Genomic DNA, 22,141 nt, shown 5'->3' on the forward strand with positions numbered 1-22,141 from the left:
CTGTCAGATTTTTCATATAAACTAACAAGGCAGAAAAGAAAGCCCACAAATCCCAATTTGTGTTTCAATCCATGGCGGCCGTGATACCTGATAGTGCTTGTAAACTCCTACCTTGTAGATTTCTAATCCATTGGCTTGAAACCCCAGATATTGCTTCTGTATGTGGCATTCTGTGCCACACAAGGTTATGTATTGCCCTGAAGAATTACAGGTGGAGAAAGCAGAAAACAAAGTGTCTGCAAATAACAGCAGCTACCAATTACTAAATGCTCTGCCTGGCTAGGGCTCTTACAGACCTAATCTTCATCATTCTCACGCTACCACTGGGAAGCACATGTGACGATGCTCATTTTACAAATGAGACACGGTGGCTCCCAGAGGTGAACTCACCTGCCCAAATCCACATAGGTAATAAATATAGAATATGAACTTAGATCTTTCCACCCCAAACTCCACATTCAGCTTTTTCCTGTGAGTGGATTTACCGAATCTAAAGCAAGACAAGGAAGAGACACTGATTCCAGAATAAAAAGAATTCTGACTCAGCCCACTGGAAAGTTCATCATGATATGGATCAAAGCACTTAGGATTACAATAGACTAACAACTGAATTTATGCTGATGATAGGTCAGAGGGAGGGTGGAGAGCAGGAAAGAATAACAGGCATATGGGGGCAGATGAAAAGCCTTTAAAAAAAGATTAAAGGGGCTTCCCTGGTGGCGCAGTGGTTGAGAATCTGCCTGCTAATGCAGGAGACACGGGTTCGAGCCCTGGTCTGGGAAGATCCCACATGCCACGGAGCAGCTGGGCCCGTGAGCCACAGCTGCTGAGCCTGCGCGTCTGGAGCCTGTGCCCCGCAACGGGAGGGGCCGCGATAGTGAAAGGCCCGCGCACCGCGATGAAGAGCGGTCCCCGCACCGCGATGAAGAGTGGCCCCCACTTGCCGCAACTAGAGAAAGCCCTCGCACGAACCGAAGACCCAGCACAGCCAAAAATAAATAAATAAATAAATAAATAAATAAAAAATTAAAAAAAAAAAAAAAAAAAAGATTAAAGATAAAAGTGAGGGGAGGTTAAATTTAACCCAGCTGGTTAAATTTTTTCCCAATCTGTTGCTGACACACCCTCTAACCTGACCCTAATGCTCACCAACATCACCACCGCCATGTGGATTGAAATTATAGGTCTTTTCCATTTTACCCACTAGAGTCCAGTGCTGTGATGGGAGAAATTTTCAAATATTGAAGTATGGGGAAGTTATGCTGGCTTATACATGACCTAACTTAAACTTTTTTTTTTTTTTTTTTTTTTTGGCCACAGTGTGTGGCTTGTGGGATCTTAGTCCCCCGACCAGGGATCAAACCTGGGACCTCAAGAGTGAAAGCACAGAGTCCTAACCACTGGACCACCAGGGAATTCCTAACCTAACTTAAACTTTATGCTAATTAGAACAGCCTGTTTTGTGGCCTATCAAAGATCCATTGTACATCTGCTTTAACCATGAAAGAAAAGAATGCATTTAAAAATCAAAATGGAGTAACTGTGGTTCAGGCATTCAAAATGGAGCGAGTTGGCCATCGTGGATGTGATTTCAGACATGTTCCTGCATCGCAGAGAACTTGAATTTTCTGAACGGTATCACTCTCAAGGACACCACCAGCTGTTCTCAAAACAGTATCTGCTAGCTGCCAGCTGTACCTTTATGGTCTCAAGATGTCCCCTTGTAACTAAGCAACCATTTTTGACCCCAACCAATCCTTGCTTAACAAGCACCATTACTTCTTGCCAGCTCCAGTCTTGACTCTTGACAAACAATTTATGTAATTTTGTGGTTTTTGCTTTTATGAGCCTCCCGCATTTTGCAGTCCAGCGAAACAGAATTCAAGCGCTTCTTGAATCTGTGTCTCCTGGGCTATAGTCCTCAGTTTGGCTCAAATAAAAACTATTTTCTATTCCTATTATAGATTGTTTATTGATAATTTCCATGGACAGCTGTAATAGTGGAAAACTTTATGTCTGAAACTGTTCATACAATGGCCACATGTGGTTATTTGAGCACTCGAGGAGCACTGAGGAACTGAATTTTAAATTTTATTTAATTTCAATGATTTAAATTTAAATGTATGCTGCCACATGTGGCTGGCGGCCACCTATTGAACAGCGCAGCACTAAATGGTGAAATGTAGATGTTAGGGCACGGCTTTCCCATCTGTGTCCCCCAAAACCTAACAAGAGAACTAGTTGTTTTGGGGGGCACCCTCTAGGGTCAAACTCCCTGGGTCCAAATCTTAATTCTGGGAAACCCTGAGGAAGCAACTTAACCTTGTTTGTACCTCAGTGTTTGCATCTGTTAAATGGAGTACCATTAAGTGGGCCTCACAAAAAGTTAAAACTAATATGTATATGTATAACTCATTCACTTTGTTATAAAGCAGAAACTGACACACCATTGTAAAGCAATTATACTCTAATAAAGATGTTAAAAATAAATAAATAAATAAAGTTAAAACTTTTTGAATCTAAGTGGGGGGAAAATGTCCATTGACAGACAAATGGATAAAGAAGATATGATAGGGACTTCCCTGGTGGCGCAGTGGTTAAGAATCCGCCTGCCAATGCAGGGGACATGGGTTCGAGCCCTGGTCCAGGAAGATCCCACAGGCCGCGGAGCAACTAAGCCCATGCGCCATAACTACTGAGCCTGCGCTCTAGAGCCTGTGAGCCACAACTACTGAGCCCATGTGCCACAACTACTGAAGCCCGCACGCCTAGAGCCTGTGCTCCGCAACAAGAGAAGCCACCGCAGTGAGAAGCCCACGCACTGCAACGAAGAGTAGCCCCCGCTCGCCGCAACTAGAGAAAGCCTGCACGCAGCAACAAAGACCCAGCACAGCCAAAAATAAATAAATAAAATTAAATTTAAAAAATAAATAAATAAAGTGAACAATTAAAAAAAAAAAAGATGTGATACACACACACACACACACACACACACACACACACACACACACTGGAATATTACTCAGCCATAAAAAAGAATGAAATAATGCCATTTGCAGCAACATGGATGGACCTAGAGATTATCATACCGAGTGAAGCAAGTCAGACAGAGAAACACAAATATCATATGATATGGCTTATATGTGGAATCTGAAAAAATGATACAAATGAACTTATTTACTAAACAGAAATAGACTCACAGACATAGACAACAAACTTATGGTTACCAAAGGGGAAAGTGGGGGGAAAGAGGGATAAATTAGGAGTTTGGGATTAACATATACACACTACTATATATAAAATAGATAACCAACAAGGACCCACTGTATAGCAGTGAACTATACTCAATATACTCAATATTTTGTAATAATCTATAAGGTAAGAGAATCCGAAAAAATATATATATATATATATAAAAAAACTGAATCACTCTTCTGTATACCTGAAACTAACACGACATGGTAAATCAACTATTCTTCAATAAAAAAATAAAATAAAATAACAAATAAGTGGTGGGCAAATGGATGTGCTTTGCATGATCTTTCCAACCTGTCTGTAGGTGTGAAATTTTTCATAATAAAAATTGGAAAACAAAATGCTAATACTATTTTACAAGAAAGACTGCTCTGAATATTCAGCTGTGCCTGGAAAGTGCTTCCCATGGTGCTTGGCACATAGAAACAATGGTTGCTTTTAAAAACTGAGCAAGCATTTATCTGGCAAATATCTACTCTTTGTAAGGTATCAGAGACATAATCATACAAGAAATAATAATGTTCAGTGAGTGCTTCCTAGATGCCAGGTACTGTCTTACCTGTTTTATAGATATTAGCTCATTTTTTTTTATTTTAAAAAATGTTTACTGAAGAGCAACAGACATACAACAAAGTACATGAATCAAGTGTAAAGTTATATAAATTTCCTGCACTTTATATTTATATTCACTTGAGTAATGACTTCATGAGTCAAGATATAAAGTATTTATTACACCCCAGACGACTCCCTCATATCTTTTCCCGGTCAAGACTGTGCACCACCCACACCCATGCCACAGATGTAAGCACTACTTTGAGGCTAGTTTTGCTTCTTCCTGAAATTCATATAAATGGAATCATACAGAGTGCACTCTTTTGTCATCTTTCCCTCAGTATATCATCTTTGAGATTCTCCAAAATGGCATTATCTTAATATAATAAAGAATGTTTTTGGCTAGGATGCAATAGTTACTGGAAAGATGAGCACAAGACCAATGGCCAAGGTCAGTGCTCTGTTGTACTTGGCATTCCCAGACCGACATGTGTTGTCTGATGGTGCAATTCTCCCTCCACTCTTGTCTAGTTTTGTTTTGAGATTATAAACACCACAAAAGCACAAAATTAAAAATAAAAAAAATTAGGTACTGTCCTGAGAGATATAGATATAGATATATATGCTCCTTTTAATCCTCACAACTACTCTATGAGGCAGGTATGTTATTATTCATTTACTTTTAGCCTAGTATAATATTACTAGTTTCTGTTATTTTTCTTTTTGAAGTGTTTGACATAATTTCAGTCTTATTGAGAAGTTGCAAAAATGACACAAAGAATTCCTATATACCCTTCAACCACATTCCCCAAAGTTAACATTTTACCACATTTTTTTCTATCTCTATAGAAATATTTTTTCTCTCCTGAACAGTTTGAGAGTAAGAGGCAGGCAGGTGACCACTCTCCCTCTAAATTATACATCAGTGTGTATTTCCTAAGAACAAAGACATTCTCTTCCATAATCACTGTACATTTATGTAAATCAGGAAATTAACATCAAACGTAAATTGTCTAGTTTCTGGACCTTCTTGAGATTTTTGTCAACTGCTTAAGTAATGTCTCTTGTAGCAAAAGAAAATACTTGTTCATGCAGTGCATTCGGTTTCCAAGTCTCTTTAAATCTCCTTTCTTCTGTAACAGAGCCTCCATCATTCTTTGTGTTCCATGGCAGCGATATTTTTGTCGAGCAGAGGCCGGTTACTTTGTAGAATGTCCCTCCGTTTGGGCTTAGCTGATGTTTCCACATGATTAGATTCAGATTGTGCACATTTTGCCCAAGACCACGGAAGCGATGCTGTGTCCTTTCTCAGCACATCATATCAAGAGGCCCGTGATGTCTGTTTGCCCCCTTACTACTGATGTTAACTTTGATCACTTAGTGAAAGTGGTGGCTGCCAGGTTTTTCCTATTTTTGTCACTATTTCCCCCTGTGTAATTAATAAGTATCTTGTGGGGAGATGATTTGTGACCAGGGAAATATCCTGTTACTCCTCAAACTTGAACCCACTAGTTTTAACTTGTATGGATGTATGTTCTCTCCAACACCACCAAGCAATTAACTTAATTCTGACACTATCTACTGGGAGATAGCGTCAGATTCCACAGGTTATAGGCTCAGTCCTACCCCTGCCCCCCACCTGCAGATGCCAATCACAAGTCCAGTTTGTCACCTGTGCTTCTGACTGACCGGCTATAGCTCAGAGGTTCCCACAACCCGCTCTGTTGATTAATTTGCTTGAGCAATTCAAAGAACTCAGAGAGACATTGTACTTACTGGATTACTGGTTTATTACAAAAAGATGTAACTCAGAAACAGCTAGATGGAGGAGATGCACAGGGCAAGGTACCGGGAGGGGGTGGGGAGCTTCCAGATGTGCCACCCTCCCAGTACCTCCATGTGTTCACCAATCCGGAAGCTCTCTGAACCCCATCTTTTTGGGGGTTTTGGTGGAGACTTTTGGGGGTTTTGGTGGAGGCTTCATTACAGAGACACCATTGATTAAATCATTGGCCACTGGTGATTGATTTCAACGTCCATCCCCTCTCCCCTCATGGGAGGTGGGGCTTGGGGGGTGGCTGAAAATTCCAACCCTCTAATTACATGGTTGATCCCCCAGGCAACCATCCCCCATCCTTAGGTGTTTTCCAAAAGTCACCTCATAAGCATAAACTCAGGTGTGGTTGAAAGGGGTTTGTTATCAGTATCAAGACACCTTTATCACTCTCATCACTTAGGAAATTTCCAAGGGCTTTAGGAGCTCTGTGCCAGAAACCAGGATGAAGACCAAATATGTTTCTTATTATAAATCACAATATCACAGCATCTACGACTGAATCTTGCCTGAATTAATTATCATTATAAAGGTTGCCAAATGGTGATGTTTTGATTCCATCATTCCTTCTACATCATTCATTAATTTTTTTACTCTAAGAATGCGCTTTCTCTCCTTTTTATTTATTTTCATTGATTTTCTATCAGTTTGTAGTCACGGATTCTTGTTTTATTCAATGGGTTATAATCCTTTACTATTATTATTTAATCTGAGGTTCAACTTGTTCCAGATTTGGTCATAGGAAGCCTCTTTAAGATGTCTTCCTGTGTCCTTCTGACACACCCGCATCATTCTTTGAGTATGTCCTTATTTCTAGCTCACTTCTGTTTTAAAGATGGAGAAACTGAGGCACAGAGAAGTTGAATAACTTGCCCAAGTTATCCTGATGATAGCTGGCAGGACCAAGATTTGAATGCAAGCAGTGTGGTTCCAGAATCCAAGCTCTTAACCACTCAACCATATTGTCTCCTTATGGGGGCCAGAACCATGACTTTTTTTTTTTTTTTGGCCACGCCACATGGCTTGTGGGATCCTAGTTCCCCGATCAGTAATCAGACCTGGGCACTGAGCAGTGAGAGCGCAGAGCCCTAACCACTGGACCACCAGGGAATACCCATATATATATATATATTTTTTTATGTATAATATATATTTTATTTATTTATATATATAATATATATACACACACACGTTTGGATTTATTCTGGCATTCTTTTTCTTAAATTGGAGCATAGTTGATTTACAGTGTTGTGATAGTTTCAGGTGTGCAGCAAAGTGATTCAGATACACACATATATATATTCTTTTTCAGATAAACCATGACTTCTTGTTCAAAGCCATATCCCCATCACTCAGCATGATGCCTGACCCATAGTAAGTATTAAATGAAAATGTGTTAAACAAATGAATAAATGAATGAATTGTCTGTCATATCACTCAGGTCCTTCCAACTTCCAACCTTAAATTCCACTCTTCATCATTGTAATCACACTTTTTGCAATATGCTCTCAAGTTCCTGGCTTTGCCCTATTAGAAAGGCAATCTGCCAGTATCCAACTTTCTACCCACTCAATGCTTGTACCAGAGTGATGTAAGTGACCAGAGCTGGTGTCAACCAAAAAAACAAGAATGCAGGAGGCTGCAAATAAGAAAAGTTTATTTGGGGTCTTAAGCATGGCAATTTGGGAGACACAGATTCAGGTAACCCCAAATGAGTGTTCCAAGGAAGAGAAAAAGTCAGGGGCTCATAAAGACAAAAAGCCACGAGGCTGTTAAAAGTTGCCTGGTGAGGGACTTCCCTGGTGGTGCAGTGGTTAAGAATCCGCCTGCCAATGCAAGGGACACGGGTTCGAGCCCTGGTCCGGGAAGATCCCACATGCCGCGGAGCAACTAAGTCCCTGCGCCACTACTGAGACTGAGCTCTGGAGCCCGTGAGCCACAACTACTGAGCCCACACACCTAGAGCCCGTGTTCCGCAACAAGAAAGCCACCGCAATTAGAAGCCCACGCACCGCAAGAAGAGCAGCCCCCGCTTGCTGCAACTAGAGAAAGTCCATGCGCAGCAATGAAGACCCAATGCAGCCAAAAGGAAATTAATTAATTAATTAATTTAAAAAAAAGTTGCCTGGTGAGAATTGTGATGCACTCTAATGAGAGAAAATATTTGTCCTTAAGGAATCACAAGGTGTTTTAGGGTAGGGCTCCAATAAGTAGATAGACTGTCACGAGTCATTTTAGGGTAGGGTCTGATAAGTATCTTGAGTTTCTGGCAGGTGATCAAAAGATCAGATTTCACCCAGGCTGAGATGTGCATAAGTCACACTTCCTTAATGTCCTCCTGGCTCCAGAGAGCTCTCTTAGCGATACCAACTCCATTTTGATTTCCCTCTGACACTGGAGGAAAATCACACAACCCTGCTGAAAAGTCTGACTTTAAATTAGTGGTATATAACCTCCAGTGAGTCCTTAATTCTGCCTAGAAATCAGCCTAGACTTTTTGGGTCCATATACTTGCCTGCTTTCCTATTTCATCCCTTCTCAATGCTCCACAAAGCTCCTCCCATTATCCCACTGGATACCACACTAGTGAAAAATTACTCCGAATGATTAGGGACTTCCCTGGTGGTCCAGTGGTTAAGACTCCGTGCTTCCACTGCAGGGGGCGTGAGTTCCATCCCTGATCAGGGAACTAAGGTCCCGCAGGCCGTGGAGGGAACTAAGGTCCCGCAGGCCGTGGAGCATGGCCAAAAAAAAAAGACAAAACAAAAAAGATTAGACTTCAGGGAAATGCATATTAAAACCACAAGTAGGTACCACAACACACCTACCAGAATGGATAAAATTTAAAAGACCTACTGGGACTTCCCTGCTGGCGCGGTGGTGAAGAATTTGCCTGCCAATGCAGGGGACACGGGTTCAAGCCCTGGTCCGGGAAGATCCCACATGCCGAGGAGCAACTAAGCCCGCGAGCCACAACTACTGAGACCGCATGCCACAACTACTGAAGCCCGCGCGCCTAGAGCCCATGCTCCGCGACAAGAGAAGCCACTGCAATGAGAAGCCCGTGCACCGCAACGAAGAGTAGCCCCCGCTCGCCGCAACTAGAGAAAGCCCATGCCAGCAACGAAGACCCAATGCAGCCAAAAATAAATAAATTAATTTTAAAAATTCTAATAAATAAATAAATACAACTTAAAAAAAAAAAGACCTACTGACAACACAGTATGTTGATGACCACACAGAGTGTAGGACACTCTGTAGGACAGTGAAATAGGATAACCAATTTTGAAAAGAGTCTGCTAGTTTCTTATTAAACTAAATATTCCCCCATTCTTCGACATAGCAATTCCACTCCTAGTATTTATGCAATGAAAGCCTATGTTCATAAAAACAAGTATACAAGAATAGTCATACCAGCTTTATTCATGATAGCCCCAAACTGGAAACAGGTGTCCATCAATAGAAGAATGAATAAACAAACTGGGATAATACCACATTCCAGGACTTCCCTGGCGGTGCAGTGGTTAAGAATCCGCCTGCCAGTGCAGGGGACACAGGTTCAAGCCCTGGTCCAGGATGATCTCACATGCCGCGGAGCAACTAAGTTTGTGCACCACAACTACTGAGCCTGCGCTCTAGAGTCCGCGAGCCACAACTACTGAAGCCCATGAGCCACAACTACTGAAGCCCACGCCTAGAGCCCGTGCTCCACAACAAGAGAAGCCACCACAATGAGAACCCTGCGCACCGCAACAAAGAGTAGCCCCCCCACACAGCAACTACAGAAAGCCCGTGCACACCAACGAAGACCCAACACAGCCAAAATTAAATAATAAATAAATAAATAAGTTTATCAAAAACGCCACCGCATTCCGTTGAGTGAAAGAAGCCTTACACAAAAGAGTACAGTATACAGTATATTTCCATTTATACAAAGTTCTAATGCTTTAGATATTGAGCACTTGAGACGTGACTATTGTGAATTGAAATGTAATATAAGCATAAAATACACATGGGACGCCAGAGACTTAGTACAACTCCCCCCAAAATATCTCATGAATAATGCTTTCATACTGACTATATATTTAAATGATAATACTTGCATTAAAATATATTATTAAAATTCATTGCTTCTTCTCTTTTTACCTGTTTAATGTGAACACTAGAAAAATTTTAATTACATATGTAATTTAAATGTTTTGCAATATACTTCTTTTAGGCCATGATGATCTAAAACTTAGAAATAAGATAAAAGGGGAACCACATATAACAGGCCCACTCAGGGATTATCTGATTCTCTGGGGGTAACAGGCATATGTCTTACTATTTATTATTGATTAGGGCCCAAACTCTATAAATTTTAGATATTAACTTTGCAAATGATAAGAAGATTGGTAAGTTGCAAATGGTTTTTGTCTGGTAAAGAGGCAAATGCCTTCTGATGGAATGATTTCTGCCCAGTAAACAATAAAGCCCCAGAAATTAAGGTTTTATCACCCTGTAAGACAAGAATTCATTTTGAATCTCAGTTTTCAATCTTATTTCAGCATTCTTTCTTTCGATGACTAAATATACTTCATCTCATCTATAAGCTTTTGAATTAACTGTACTATCTTGCTGGTTCCCTATATTTTGAGCACTTACTATATGCCAGGCACTGTACTTGACTTACATTATCAAGTTCAAGTCTCACAAGAGTCCTAAAGGCAGGAACTATTATCCCCAATTAAGAGATAAGGAAACTGGGACTTCGAGAGAATTTCCCAGCTCAGTTTCACTCAGAATAAAACAAGGTATAGAGTAGTTACATAGCTGAGATTTAAACATGTCTGACACAAGCCTGGCCTCTGAATCTCTATTCTACACTGTGTCTTTGTTATGAGGGAAACTGTGCCCCCCTCAAAAAAGGTATGTTGAAGTCCCAACCCCCCAGGACCTATGAATGTGACCTTATTTGGCAATAAGGTCTTTGCAGATTTTATCAACTTAAGATGACTAATATCTAATATGACCTCAGAAAAAGAGGGAAATTTGGACACAGACAGGAAGAGCTCCCATGTGAAGACGGAGGCGGAGACTGGAGATTGAAGAAGCAGCCAAGGAACGCCTGGGGCTACCAGAAGCTGGAAGCGGCAAGACAGGGTTCTCCCCTAGAGGCTTTGAAGGGAGTATGGCCCCACCAACAACTTGATTTTGGACTTCCGGCCTCCTGAACGATGAGTCAATAAATTTCTGATGTCTTAAGCCACCCAGTTTGTGATACTTTGCTACCGCAGTCCGAGGAAACTCACACAGTCTCTGAAATGGACAACACCAGGCAGTTACATGGATGTGGAGGTGAGAGGGGTACCACCAGCAATATGGGACCCACACCTGGAAGGCATCTTTCCTCTGTCCCTCATCTGTGCTTGCAAAATGCCCTACCCCAACTCACAGGGCGCCGTGTCAGAACAGACTGTGTCGGGGCCTTCACAACACACCGGGGGCTTCCAGAGGTAAAAGCCTTTCTAATGGGCAGAAGGGATTACTGGGTGTCCTGTCTAGCACGCCCTTCTGGGTTAGCTCCACCTTTCACTGTCTTAAACTATAATAGTAATACTAAACCGATGGTAAACTGAGAGCAATGCAAAAGATTCCGGTCTGGCGGAATACAGTTGATTATTTCCCTCTGGTTATTGACGGGTTCAACATCCGCTCATAAATTTATTTCAGCATTCCTGATCTCCTACCTGCGTGTGTGCTTGGAATTCTCCTTTGAACTGGTTGTAACATTGGATGGGTCCCCTCATTCATAAATGAGTGAAATGACATCTTTGACACGTGTTCATCTTGTATCTGTGTAAGAGCTGATTTTACTTTCCAAAAAATATCATCCTTCATCACCTGCTTCCCCACTTTGGCACTTCCTCCAAAGATGAGAAAACACCCGCACGGAGTGACAGGTGATAAAAGGAGGATTTCCAGCCTCAACACCCTCAGAAACCCAGGAGTCCTCTGACTTACACCACCAAGATGGCAAAAAAACAGACTCAGAGTTACCGCTAAAGAGTGTTAACATGCTGGTTAGCAGGTCCTGCTTGTCAAAGCAAAAAGTGCATGGGACAAGTCGGACAGGCAAGAAGTCTTCATTCAAAGTATTCCAGAAAGAGATAGAGGCCAGAACTCAGTCTGAACTCAACTCAGCTGAAACACAAGGCAGTTGGGTTTTTAAGAACTGGGGTGGGGGGCTTCCCTGGTGGCGCAGTGGTTAAGAATCCGCCTGCCAATACAGGGGACACGGGTTCGAGCCCTGGTCTGGGAGGATCCCATATGCCGCGGAGCAGCTAAGCCCATGCACCACAGCTACTGAGCCTGCGCTCTACAGCCTGTGAGCCACAGCTGCTGAGCCTGCGTGCCACAGCTACTGACGCCCGTGCACCTAGAGCCCGTGCTCCGCAGCAAGAGAAGCCACCATAATGAGAAGCCGGTGCACCGCAATGAAGAGTAGCCCCCGCTCGCCACAACGAGAAAGCCCATGCACAGCAACGAAGACCCAACGCAGCCAAAAATAAATAAATTAAATAAATTAAAAAAAAAAAAAGAACTGGGGTGGGGGTTGAGGGTAGTAGGTCATCTGTTTGTGAATTGGCTTCACCCAAAGGAAAAGGAAACTTTCCTGCATCTTCTGGACAAGGGGTAGTTTCACAAGTTGGAGAAAGGTCCCCACTGAAGTCAGGCTTCTAGGGAAACTGGGAGATAGAGGTGCTATCTCCTTGGATGTTTATATTTCAAAGAGATAGTTCCCAGGTCCTTGTGAAATACATTTCCTGGGTTGCAAAACTGGCAAGAGTCTTTTAAACAGATTTATATACATCTCAGAAGAGCAGAGAAAGAATTTACAATGACAAGTTTTCTAAAGTAAATGCTCTAAGAAACAGGAGGTCTGGGGCATCTGTGGTTAGGCCATCTGGATTCTGTAAGGGACCAGGGTGAGAGGGAGGACAGCGCTTTAGAGGCAGGAACAAGTCTATCTAAAGTTTAGTTAAGCTGAGGGAAAAGTTACAGCCCTCTTGTTCATGCTCCATAAGGCCGGTCTGCCTGGGTTCCAATTTGGACTCCGTTGCTTATTAGCTGGGTGACCCGAGGCAAGTTACTCAACCTCTCTGGGCCTGGTTTCCTCATCTTTATAAAAAGCAGATGATTAATACTTAACTCATAGGATGGTTGTGTAGATTAAATATGTTAATCCAAGTACAGCATTTAAACCAGTATCTGGCACATAATAAATATATATGTGCTGTGGGTTAAATTACTTTACCGTTCTGAGCCTGCGTTTTCCCAATCATCCCATCTGAGAATTTATATGGAAAATCAAGTGAGATGATGGATGCAAACATCCTTAGCCCAAGCCTGTCATCTGGTAAGACTCTTAAATGACTAACATTCCCGTAACTATAGTTACTATTACTGATACTTATATTGTTTGTTGCTCAGGATCTTATTCCCTATTTTGTTACTATAATCACTATTTACTGTTATTTTATTATTAACTCACACTACTCCCTATTATGAATGGAAATATCAGCAGTATTATTATTATTATTTTTTGGCCATGCCACGTGGCTTCCAGGATTGTATTTCCCGGACCAGGGATCGAACCCAGGCCACAGCAGTGAAAGCGGGGAGTCCTAACCACTGGACCACCAGCGAATTCCCAGTATTACTATTATTATCTCACCATTCTGTACACCTGGTTCCCCTCCATCAAGCAGTCCCGAAGCCTGCCAGGGTCTTCCCAAGCCAGGCTTTTCCTCCCTGGGCGCCCAAGCTTTCATCTGATTGGAGGAGATGGTGGTGGGACTCAGGCCCGAAGTCCCCAAGAGGAAGCAAAAACGGACAGCGGCACCCGCAAGCCCTTTGGACAGGTGGGACGCCGGGGCCAAGCCACCGAATGATTCCTTTTTTTTTTTTTCATCATTAAGCTAGGCTATTTTTTTATATACAATTTTTTAAGGTTACTTTCCATTTACAGTTACTAAAAAAAATTGGCTATATTCCCCGTGCTGTACAATGATTCTTAAGAAACCAGATAGATGAGGGGTCCTGGTGGCGCAGTGGTTAAGAATCTGCCTGCCAATGCAGGGGACACGGGTTCAAGCCCTGGTCGGGGAAGATCCCACATGCCGCGGAGCAACTGAGCCTGTGCGCTACAACTACTGAGCCTGCGCTCTCGAGCCTGTGAGCCACAACTACTGAGCCCACGGGCCACGACTACTTAAGCCCGTGCGCCTAGAGACCGTGCTCCGCAACAAGAGGAGCCACCGCAGTGAGAAGCCCGTGCACTGCAGCGAAGAGTAGCCCCCGCTCACCGCAACTAGAGAAAGCCTGCGTGCAGCAACGAAAACCCAACACAGCCAAAAATAAATAAAAACATTTATTTAAAAGAAAAAAAACCAGATGGCAAAGTTGGTGGGGCCTGAGGACCATGTACAAACCTGTGAAACAAAGCTCCCCTCTGCTCCCAAATATTGCTAAGAGTACCATTCACCCCTCCACACTGCTCAGTGGTCTCACCCGGTCTCCCCCTCACCAGTGGGATCACCCATAAGCACGGCTAAACCTCAGGAGGTGAAAAGTGTTCAAAACCAACGTCCCCCAGGGCTGCGACTCCGGATCTCAGTTTCTCCATTTCAGTCTTGGCACTTCCACCCTAGCTCAGCTTCAGGAGGTAGAAATATCTCAGGTAGGTTATACTGAGGTAGGTCAGCAATGAGGTAGAAATAACTCCTTTAAAACACTATACAAAGTAATTAAACTTTTATTGAAGCCTTATGTGCCAGACATTGACCACACTGAGGCGTAAGGCACGGTCCCTGCCCTTGAGGAGCTCACAGTCTAGAAAAGAAGACAAAGATGCCAAAAAATGATTCCCACAAAGATTCAGGGGCAGGAGGCAGAGCCCTCAGACCCCATCTCTCCTATTCCAGGTTGACTGTGAGAAAGCGAATAGGAAGCTTATCACTGTCTCTCCCACCTTCCCTGGGACAGCTCTGACTACCCTCTGACCTAGGCACCAGGAGGGGACCAGGGGGAGACAAAGGTGAGGGGGATACAGTTGCTGCCCTCAAAAAGCTGGAACACCCTGGCAGGATATATACAACGGTAACTTTCTGTCCCAAAGCTGCAAACCAGTGCAGCAAAAGCTAGGGAGAACAGGGGCTGGGCCAGCCCAGTCCAGTGGTGGAAGAGGGAGTAATGGGAAGTGAGGGTACCCATGGCCAAGGAAGTAGGGCAAGAAGTAGAGAAGTTCATAGTAAGGTGCCAGCAGCCACAGCCAACAGAAGAGCCACCCACCCCACTGAAGGAGCTGCAGAGCCTTTATTGTAGGCTCCATCTTTTGTGGGGTACTGCCCAATATTTCTACGGTCTTGGTGGCCACTAGCACCTCCAGCCGAGGTAGATACCTCCTCCTGGGAGGTCTCAGGTTCGACCTCTTTTGGAGAAGTCTGGCTGGTTGGGGCTGGGGTGGGTTTGGTGGTGAAAGTGGAGGACAGGGCTGGGGCAGAAGTACTGACAGACTTGTTTGCAGCCAGAGTGGTGGACGGAGGACGGGGCAGCAGGACAAGGGGCGGGAATCGAGGGGAGAAATAGGTCTTGTTGCGGAGGTCCGAGTTACAGCGGGACCCCTGGCAGCAGGAGCCGCTGAGCGTGAACCCTGGGCCTGTCGCCGAATCCCGGGTGCAGGACTCATCCTGGACGCAGCCCCGGACAGGCAAGGATACAGTCACATTAGCTGCAGGAGGGAGACACAGGTAGGTTCGTGGTTGGAGGGAGGGGGTACGCACAGCCAGAATGAAACTTAGGGGCAAGACAAGAGCAAGAAGACCCAAAACAGGGGAAAGAAGGACTCTGCATCCATTAATCCCAAAGTCTCAATTCGGGCCCCACTTTGAGAAACACTGTCCCACTGTCTTTGGCACACGGTGGACCACATTTCCCATAGTACTTTGAGAGGAAAAATGTGTAGAATGAACTACAAGTCCCACAATGCCTTGGAAAGAAAGGTTTGAACTGGGATACAACACCTCTCACACGAGGAAAGAGCAGAAGACCATTGCCTCCCTCTCTCTCCCCCCACCCCTCACACCACCCCCACCAAAATTCAGTCTTAGAGTCAGAACTACATCTGCCATAATACACCTGGCAGAGAATGTAATTTGAAGAGCATCTCCCATGGTTCCCTGAAGCAGAGGCCAGGAGGCTGAACTACATCTCTCCTAATACTTTGGGACAAGTGGGGACACTAACCCTTGAATTTTCAGGAGTCAGAACTACACTCCCCACGATGCCTGGGCAGAAGCTTGGAGGCTTAAATACATTTCCCATTGCACATTCTCCCATTCTGCACCTGGCAGGCCTCTATGAAAACTGTATTTCCCCAAAAACTCTAGGACAAAAGCATTCCTATTCCCGTGCTATACTGGGAATAGGACTGCATTTTTCATGATGCTCTAGGACAAGCCACGAACTTAGGCCTTCAGTTCCCTGAATGCGCTGAGGTGGGGGAACCCTTTGGGTAAAGGGCTACCTACCACCCATGAGGCCTCAGAAAGGCTACCACAACCCGTGAAGGCCCGGTGCTTCGAGCTTGCTCACCTGCCGTCAAGGTGACGTTGCCGTCGAAACAGCCCCTGTAGACGTGGTCGCTGGCGTTGTAGCACCTCACGACGGGCGGCGCCGTACCCTGGCACTCCTTGCGGCTCAGCCCCACGCAGCTGTAGCACTCGGCCCCGTTAGGCTCGTAGTCACTCTCATTGCCTGCGAGGGGGGCGGGGAGGAAGGAAGGGGTCGAGAGGGTTCAGGAAGCACGGCCCTGCTCCGCGTCCCTCCAGCCCACGTCTCCGCCCCTCGACGGACACTCAGCTCAGCCTCTAACCCCGCCCCAGGGCGTGGCCCCGCCCCCAGCCGCTGAGGAGTTCTCCCGCCTTCCCCTTGTGACCGCCCCTAGCCGCTCAGCCCAGACATGGCTCCGCCCCTGGGCCTGCGGCCCCGCCCCCACCGACCTGCGGGGATGAGCGCTCGCGAGGTGAGGTCGAGCTGCGCGTTGCAGCGGTCCTGGGAGCACTGCTGCAGCTGGACGAAGGCCAGAATCCCGTAAAGGTCCAGTCCGCGGTCATTCTTGCCGGGGAGTCCCGAACCGCAGCCCCGCACTGCCACCGAGAATTGCCCGTGGACTGCGGAGAGGGGAGGGGGCCGGGTCAGAGGGGCGGGGCCTGGAATAGACCGGCACCAGAGGATAGGCCAGGGTGGGAGGGCGAGGGCCTCGGAAAGAGCCGATCCGAGGGGAAACAATAACAGACCGAGGGGCGGAACCTGAAAGAGCGGAGTCTGAGGGGACAGACAGGCTGACAGACACTGGACACAATCGACGGGGGAGGGCCAAGAGTGGAGCTAAGACGGGGCACGACCACAGGGAGTCGGAACCGCAGAAAGCAGCATCAGAAGGAACTGAGACCGACAAAAAAGGCACAGGATCAGAGACGGATGGGGCCTCCTAGGAGCTGTGGCCGCAGACAGGGGCGGGTCAGAGGGGCGGAGCCTCAGCCAAGGGATTTTAGGAGAAGACCTCTAGAGGGATCTCCATCACCAAGGGCCCCATTGGATGGGGGAGGCTGGGGTGGAGAGGATTCTGGCAGGGACAGAAGTGGGTAGGGAGATCTCAGTGGTCCAGGGGAAATGGATAGGGTGTGCTCCTGAAGGAGACGAGGTCCCAGATCTGGGTTCTCCCAGTTCACCCCACGCATGCGCAACTCTCCGTCCTCATCCCTCTAAGCCCTAATGGCGTGGTTGTGTTGAAGGGCCCACGCCAGGCTGAAAGGGAAGGATGGGGCTGCGTTCAAGGGTGTGTGGCCAAATTCAGAGGGAGGGGCGGGACTATAAGGAGGCGGGGCCCAGATGGAGGAGCGTAAAGGAGTACTCAAGGACTGGGAGGCCCCACTCACTAGTCTCCACCGCCCCCACGACCTCTGTGCAGACGTCCACGCCTGGCGCGCACTTCACCGTCTTAGTCTTCTGCGGAGAGCATCCGTCATCTGCTTTCTGCACGCAGCTGTAACACTCCAGGGCCTGCGCTCCTGGGGGTACAGAGGCAGGCAGAACTGAGCGATCCCTACTGAAGCCTCCGCCCCCAAAGGAGAAATAGTCCTTCCCACTCCCTCTGTCCCAGTGCAATCCTATTGCACACTCTTTTCCAGGGCGGGATAAGGAAAACCTCGCCACAAATCTGAGGCCAGGAGATACATTTGTGTCCCTTTCCTTCAAACGCCCTATGCCTGCAGTGGGAGCATCTTTCCCACAGCCCTTTTTGCCCAAGGTGGGGGATCCCTGCCATAGACGGGGGGTGGGGGGACTCCTTCCTACAGTTCTCCACTCAGGATGGGAGAATTTTACCCACAGTCAAGTCAGCTCGGTGAGGGATCCCTTCCCACAGGCCCCCGTCTGCTTAGGATGGAAGAAATTTTCCCACAGTCCCCTCTGCCCAGGGTAGGGAAACTTCCCGCAGCCCACCCCCTCCCCCGACCGAGACTGATGATCTTTCCCACAACCCCTCTGCCCAGGATGGGAGATCCTTCCCACAAGCCCTCTCTGTATGGGGTAGGGGAACCCCCCTCCCTAGAGCTCCCACTCTATCCCCTCCGCCCCCTTCTGGCAGCAGACTCACCTTCTAGAAGCAGCAGCGGAGGCAGCAGCAGCAGCCAGCCCGTTGTCCAGATCGCTACCCGGGAGCCTGCTTTCCTGGCGGGGTCCATGGTTCCGTCCTGCTCTGTCGGCTTCCCCCCTAGTTGTGCCGCCTCCCAACCCGGGCCCTCTTACGTGAGCCCAGGATGAGTAACCTCCCCCCAGGCAACCCTGGCCTTGCCCAACCGGGCCAAATCAGCCTCCGCTGTGGGGCGCGACACCCGCCCCTGGGTGCGTCATCCACCGCTGCCAAGGAGGGAAAGGGCGGGAGTCAAGGTTCCCCGGCAGTTCCCAGGAGAAAGTCTGTGTGTTTGTGGCGGTGGGGAGAGGATATAAGGCTCACAGAGAGGGTCTACTCAACACTCAGCGCTCAGTAAATGTTGAATGAGTGCAGGCTTTGGGCCGGGTGATGCTGGAGACTAAACAGAACCAGTGCTGGTCCCCACAGAGCTCACAGTCTGATGGGGGAGACAGATATTACTCAAATAATCATACAAATTGTTATTTACAGCGAGGACAACGAAGGAAAAAGTGTAGGGAGCCACAAGGAGGTGTGGCATCTAAAAGTGGGGGCTGGTCAATGAAGCATCCCTGAGGATGTAAATCATCCAGGTGCCTTACGATCTTAAAGACTTGGAGGTTTAGCCAGTGCAGCAGGTCGGGATGGGGGCAGAGCACATTGCAAAGCAGAGGGGTCAGCACGTGCAAAGACCTCGGCTGGAAGCAGCATGGACCCTTCGAACGCAGAGATGAGAGCAGTGTACCTGGAGCTGGTGTACCTGGAGCTCAGAAAGTGAGGGGAGTGAGGGGGAAACTGAGGCAAAAGGGCCCATTCCAGGCCCTGAGGAGAGGTTTGAATTAATTCTGAGAAAGATGGAGAATGTTTTACGGGGTCTAAATCAGCTCCGAGACACAATCAGATTTGCTTTTTAAACTATCGATCTGGCAAACGATGCAAAAACTTATCAAGAAATGAATTCACTAATTCCAGGGAATTATGCAGCAATGAAAACGGGCCAACTACTGGCCTGGATAGCAACGTGAGTCTCAAAACCTTTATGTTGGGAGTTCCCTGACAGTCCAGTGGTTAGGACTTTGCCTTCCAATGCAGGGGGTTCGGGTTCAATCCCTGGTTGGGGAGGTAAGATCCCACATGCCTCGCGGCTAAACAAACAAACAAACAAACAAACAAAAAACCGAAACATAAAACAGAAGCAATATTGTAACAAATTCAATAAAGACTTTAAAAATGGTCCACATCAAAAAAAAAATCTTAAAAAAAACCCCAACTTTATGTTGAGCTCAAAAAGCCTTAAACAAATAAAAGATACCATGTGATTCCATTTCTATGAAGTTCTAGAACAGGCAAAGCTAATCAGTGGTGATAGAAATCAAACTAGGGGTTACTTTGGGGAGGGCATTGCCCCAAAGGAGTAATAGTAAGGAGCCCCTACTATCTTCATCTGGGTGGTAGTTACACATGTAACTACAAACATGCTAAGAATCAACGAGCTGTACGCTGTACATTTTACATTTATGCATTTCACTGAATGTACACTATTCTTACCAAAAGAAAAGGGCGGGGGAGGAGTGCCATTGTGGCCTCAGTAAAAAAGGAAAAGAGTAGAAGGGGCAAGAGAAGACCAGGAGACCAGGGAGGGAGCAGGGCAGTCTCCCAGGTAAGAGAACAACAGCCTCTGATGGCTGGGAGTTGGCTGGTGGCTCACAGCGATGTCTGGGTGCTCTGTTACACCCCTGCACCAACACATATGGGGTCACACTGTGACTGCGATGGAGTGAGACACAATCCGGACTACTGCCTTCTATGTCTGAACACAGGAACAAACAAGAACACTGTGCAAACCACAGAATGACTAAGCATCCACATATATAAGCTAATGTAAGTGATTGCTTGTATTGGGTTGGCCAAAAAGTTCGTTCGGGGTTTTCTGTAAGAGGGTGCAAAAACCCGAATGAACTTTTTGGCCAACCCAATATTATGTATTATTTATATTGTATTATTATTTAAACTACAGCTTTAACCTTGCTTTGTTTCTCCGGACTCATAGATAAGATTTACCTATGGCAGGAAAAATAGCGGCTGTGTTCATAAAGGTTTTATCTGTTCTCCGGACCCCATGGGGCACCCCCATTGCCAACAATGACTAGCACCTCAGTCACCTAGGTTGGGTTGCTTGTCATCATGCTGAAGCTCAGAGAGAGAAAGTGAGTGACTGTGAAGTCATTCAACACTTCCCCCTACTTCCCTGCCTCCCAGCCTTGGAATCCCAGCCTCACTTATGGTTTGCTGTGTGACCCCACTTAAGTGTCTTCACCTCTCTGAGCCTCTGAGGTGTCTGTTTTATAATAAAGGAAGGAGAGTCTTTCATGGTGGAGTGAGGCAGTGGACAAAGTATCAAGTCTGGAGTCAGACAGACTGAAATTTTACTCCTGCCTCTGCCATCCTCTTGCTGTGTGACCTCAAGCAACTCCATCTCCCTCTCTGAACTTTAGCTGCCTCCTTTGCCAAACAGGTCTGAAACCCCCTGTCTCCAGAGGGATGGAGTGAGGCAGGGTAACAATTCTATTATTATTGTGCACTCAGGAGCAGGAGGCCCTGCAGGTCCCAGCCGTGTGGGAGAGTTTCAGGGAGGAACCCCAACTGGCCAGACCAGAAGATCTGGTGTCTTGGGAGTGGGACCCAGGGTGGAGAGTCTCCTCTTGCTCAGGCCTGCCCGAATCCCGGGTGCTGACACCAACCCCCCCGCCCCCCGCAACCTGGCCCAGGACCAGAGAGCAGAGGGAGGTTTAAATACCGGACCTCTACTTACACCTACTCTGTGACTCTCCCCAGCTCCCGTCCACAGGGGTCACTGCAAAGAGGTTTAGAATTGGTTCCCCAGAGAGATGAACAGAGGGGTCAGTGTGGGGGCACCAGGTCCCCAGCCCTGGGGTTCATGCCAGGGCCTCAGACAAGCCTGGGGCCATCTCCACTATGGGTTTCCTGTCCCCTGGGGAAGGGCAGGCTCTGAGCCCAGTGATGTTCCCAGCCTGCCTCAGACGCACTCCTTCTGGGATGTGCTGTCTGGAATGTGTCAGAGAAGGGGGGTGGGGTCAGGGCCAGGGCTGGCTACATAATTTGCGGGGCTCAGTGCAAAATGAAAATATGGAGACCTGGTTCAAAAGGCAGGAAGGAGTGTCATGAAAGGTACTAAAGTAGAAATGCTCTTTTCCTTTCTTCCTGCATCTCTCTCGACCCCATACGGTGTCTAATGTCACGTTCCCTCAGGCACAGGGATACTGGTGGGGTGAGCACAGACCCTTACAGGTGTCTAGAGACCCTGACCCACAACTAAAGCAAACTGGTTGTTGGGTTCCCCTTCCACCAGCCGCCCGCCGCCGTGCCCCACCTGAGATGCCAGGAGGCACAAGTGCCTGGATTTCCCGTGAGCACTCAGGCCCCTGTCGGGGCTGGAGGATGGCAGAAGTCACAGGGCAGAGGCAGGGAGGGGAAGGCAGACAGAACCTATTCCGGGGAGGTGGGAGATGGCAGGTGTGGGACCTCATTTGAGCTGAGGCTCCAATCCCCCCAGCTCAAGCTCCACGCCCTTCAGACTTCACTTACAAAACACAAATTCAAATACAAAATTAAGAATTTCCAGATGGCAATCACAGATGATTAAAGCCAAGAGGGCTCTTCTGAACATGGGACTTGTCAACTGCATTAGTCACATGCCCGTGAAGCTGGCCCCAGTAAGGGGACACAGTTTGCAGAGGGGCTGA

The 22,141-nt window shown here is 46.7% G+C and overlaps 1 protein-coding gene across 2 annotated transcripts in view; it reads right to left on the minus strand.

Moving 5' to 3' along the window:
• The window catches only part of LYPD3 (LY6/PLAUR domain containing 3), a 31,446-nt gene extending 12,929 nt beyond the window's left edge, over positions 1–18,517 (minus strand). The window contains exons 1-5 of one of the 2 annotated variants that reach the window (XM_007168056.2): positions 18,342–18,512; positions 17,623–17,754; positions 16,684–16,854; positions 16,277–16,438; positions 14,423–15,413 (exon numbers count right to left, since the gene is read on the minus strand). In XM_007168056.2, the coding sequence (XP_007168118.1) occupies positions 14,929–15,413; positions 16,277–16,438; positions 16,684–16,854; positions 17,623–17,754; positions 18,342–18,429 (1,038 nt within the window). In that variant the 5' untranslated portion in view covers positions 18,430–18,512 and the 3' untranslated portion in view covers positions 14,423–14,928. Of the gene's footprint in view, positions 1–14,422; positions 15,414–16,276; positions 16,439–16,683; positions 16,855–17,622; positions 17,755–18,341 lie in introns of those variants that run through there. The other variant, XM_057535082.1, reaches the window with a different exon arrangement.
• Positions 18,518–22,141: the final 3,624 nt, after the last annotated feature.

The sequence above is a fragment of the Balaenoptera acutorostrata genome, chromosome 19, assembly GCF_949987535.1.
Source record: "Balaenoptera acutorostrata chromosome 19, mBalAcu1.1, whole genome shotgun sequence".
Taxonomy (NCBI): domain Eukaryota; kingdom Metazoa; phylum Chordata; class Mammalia; order Artiodactyla; family Balaenopteridae; genus Balaenoptera; species Balaenoptera acutorostrata.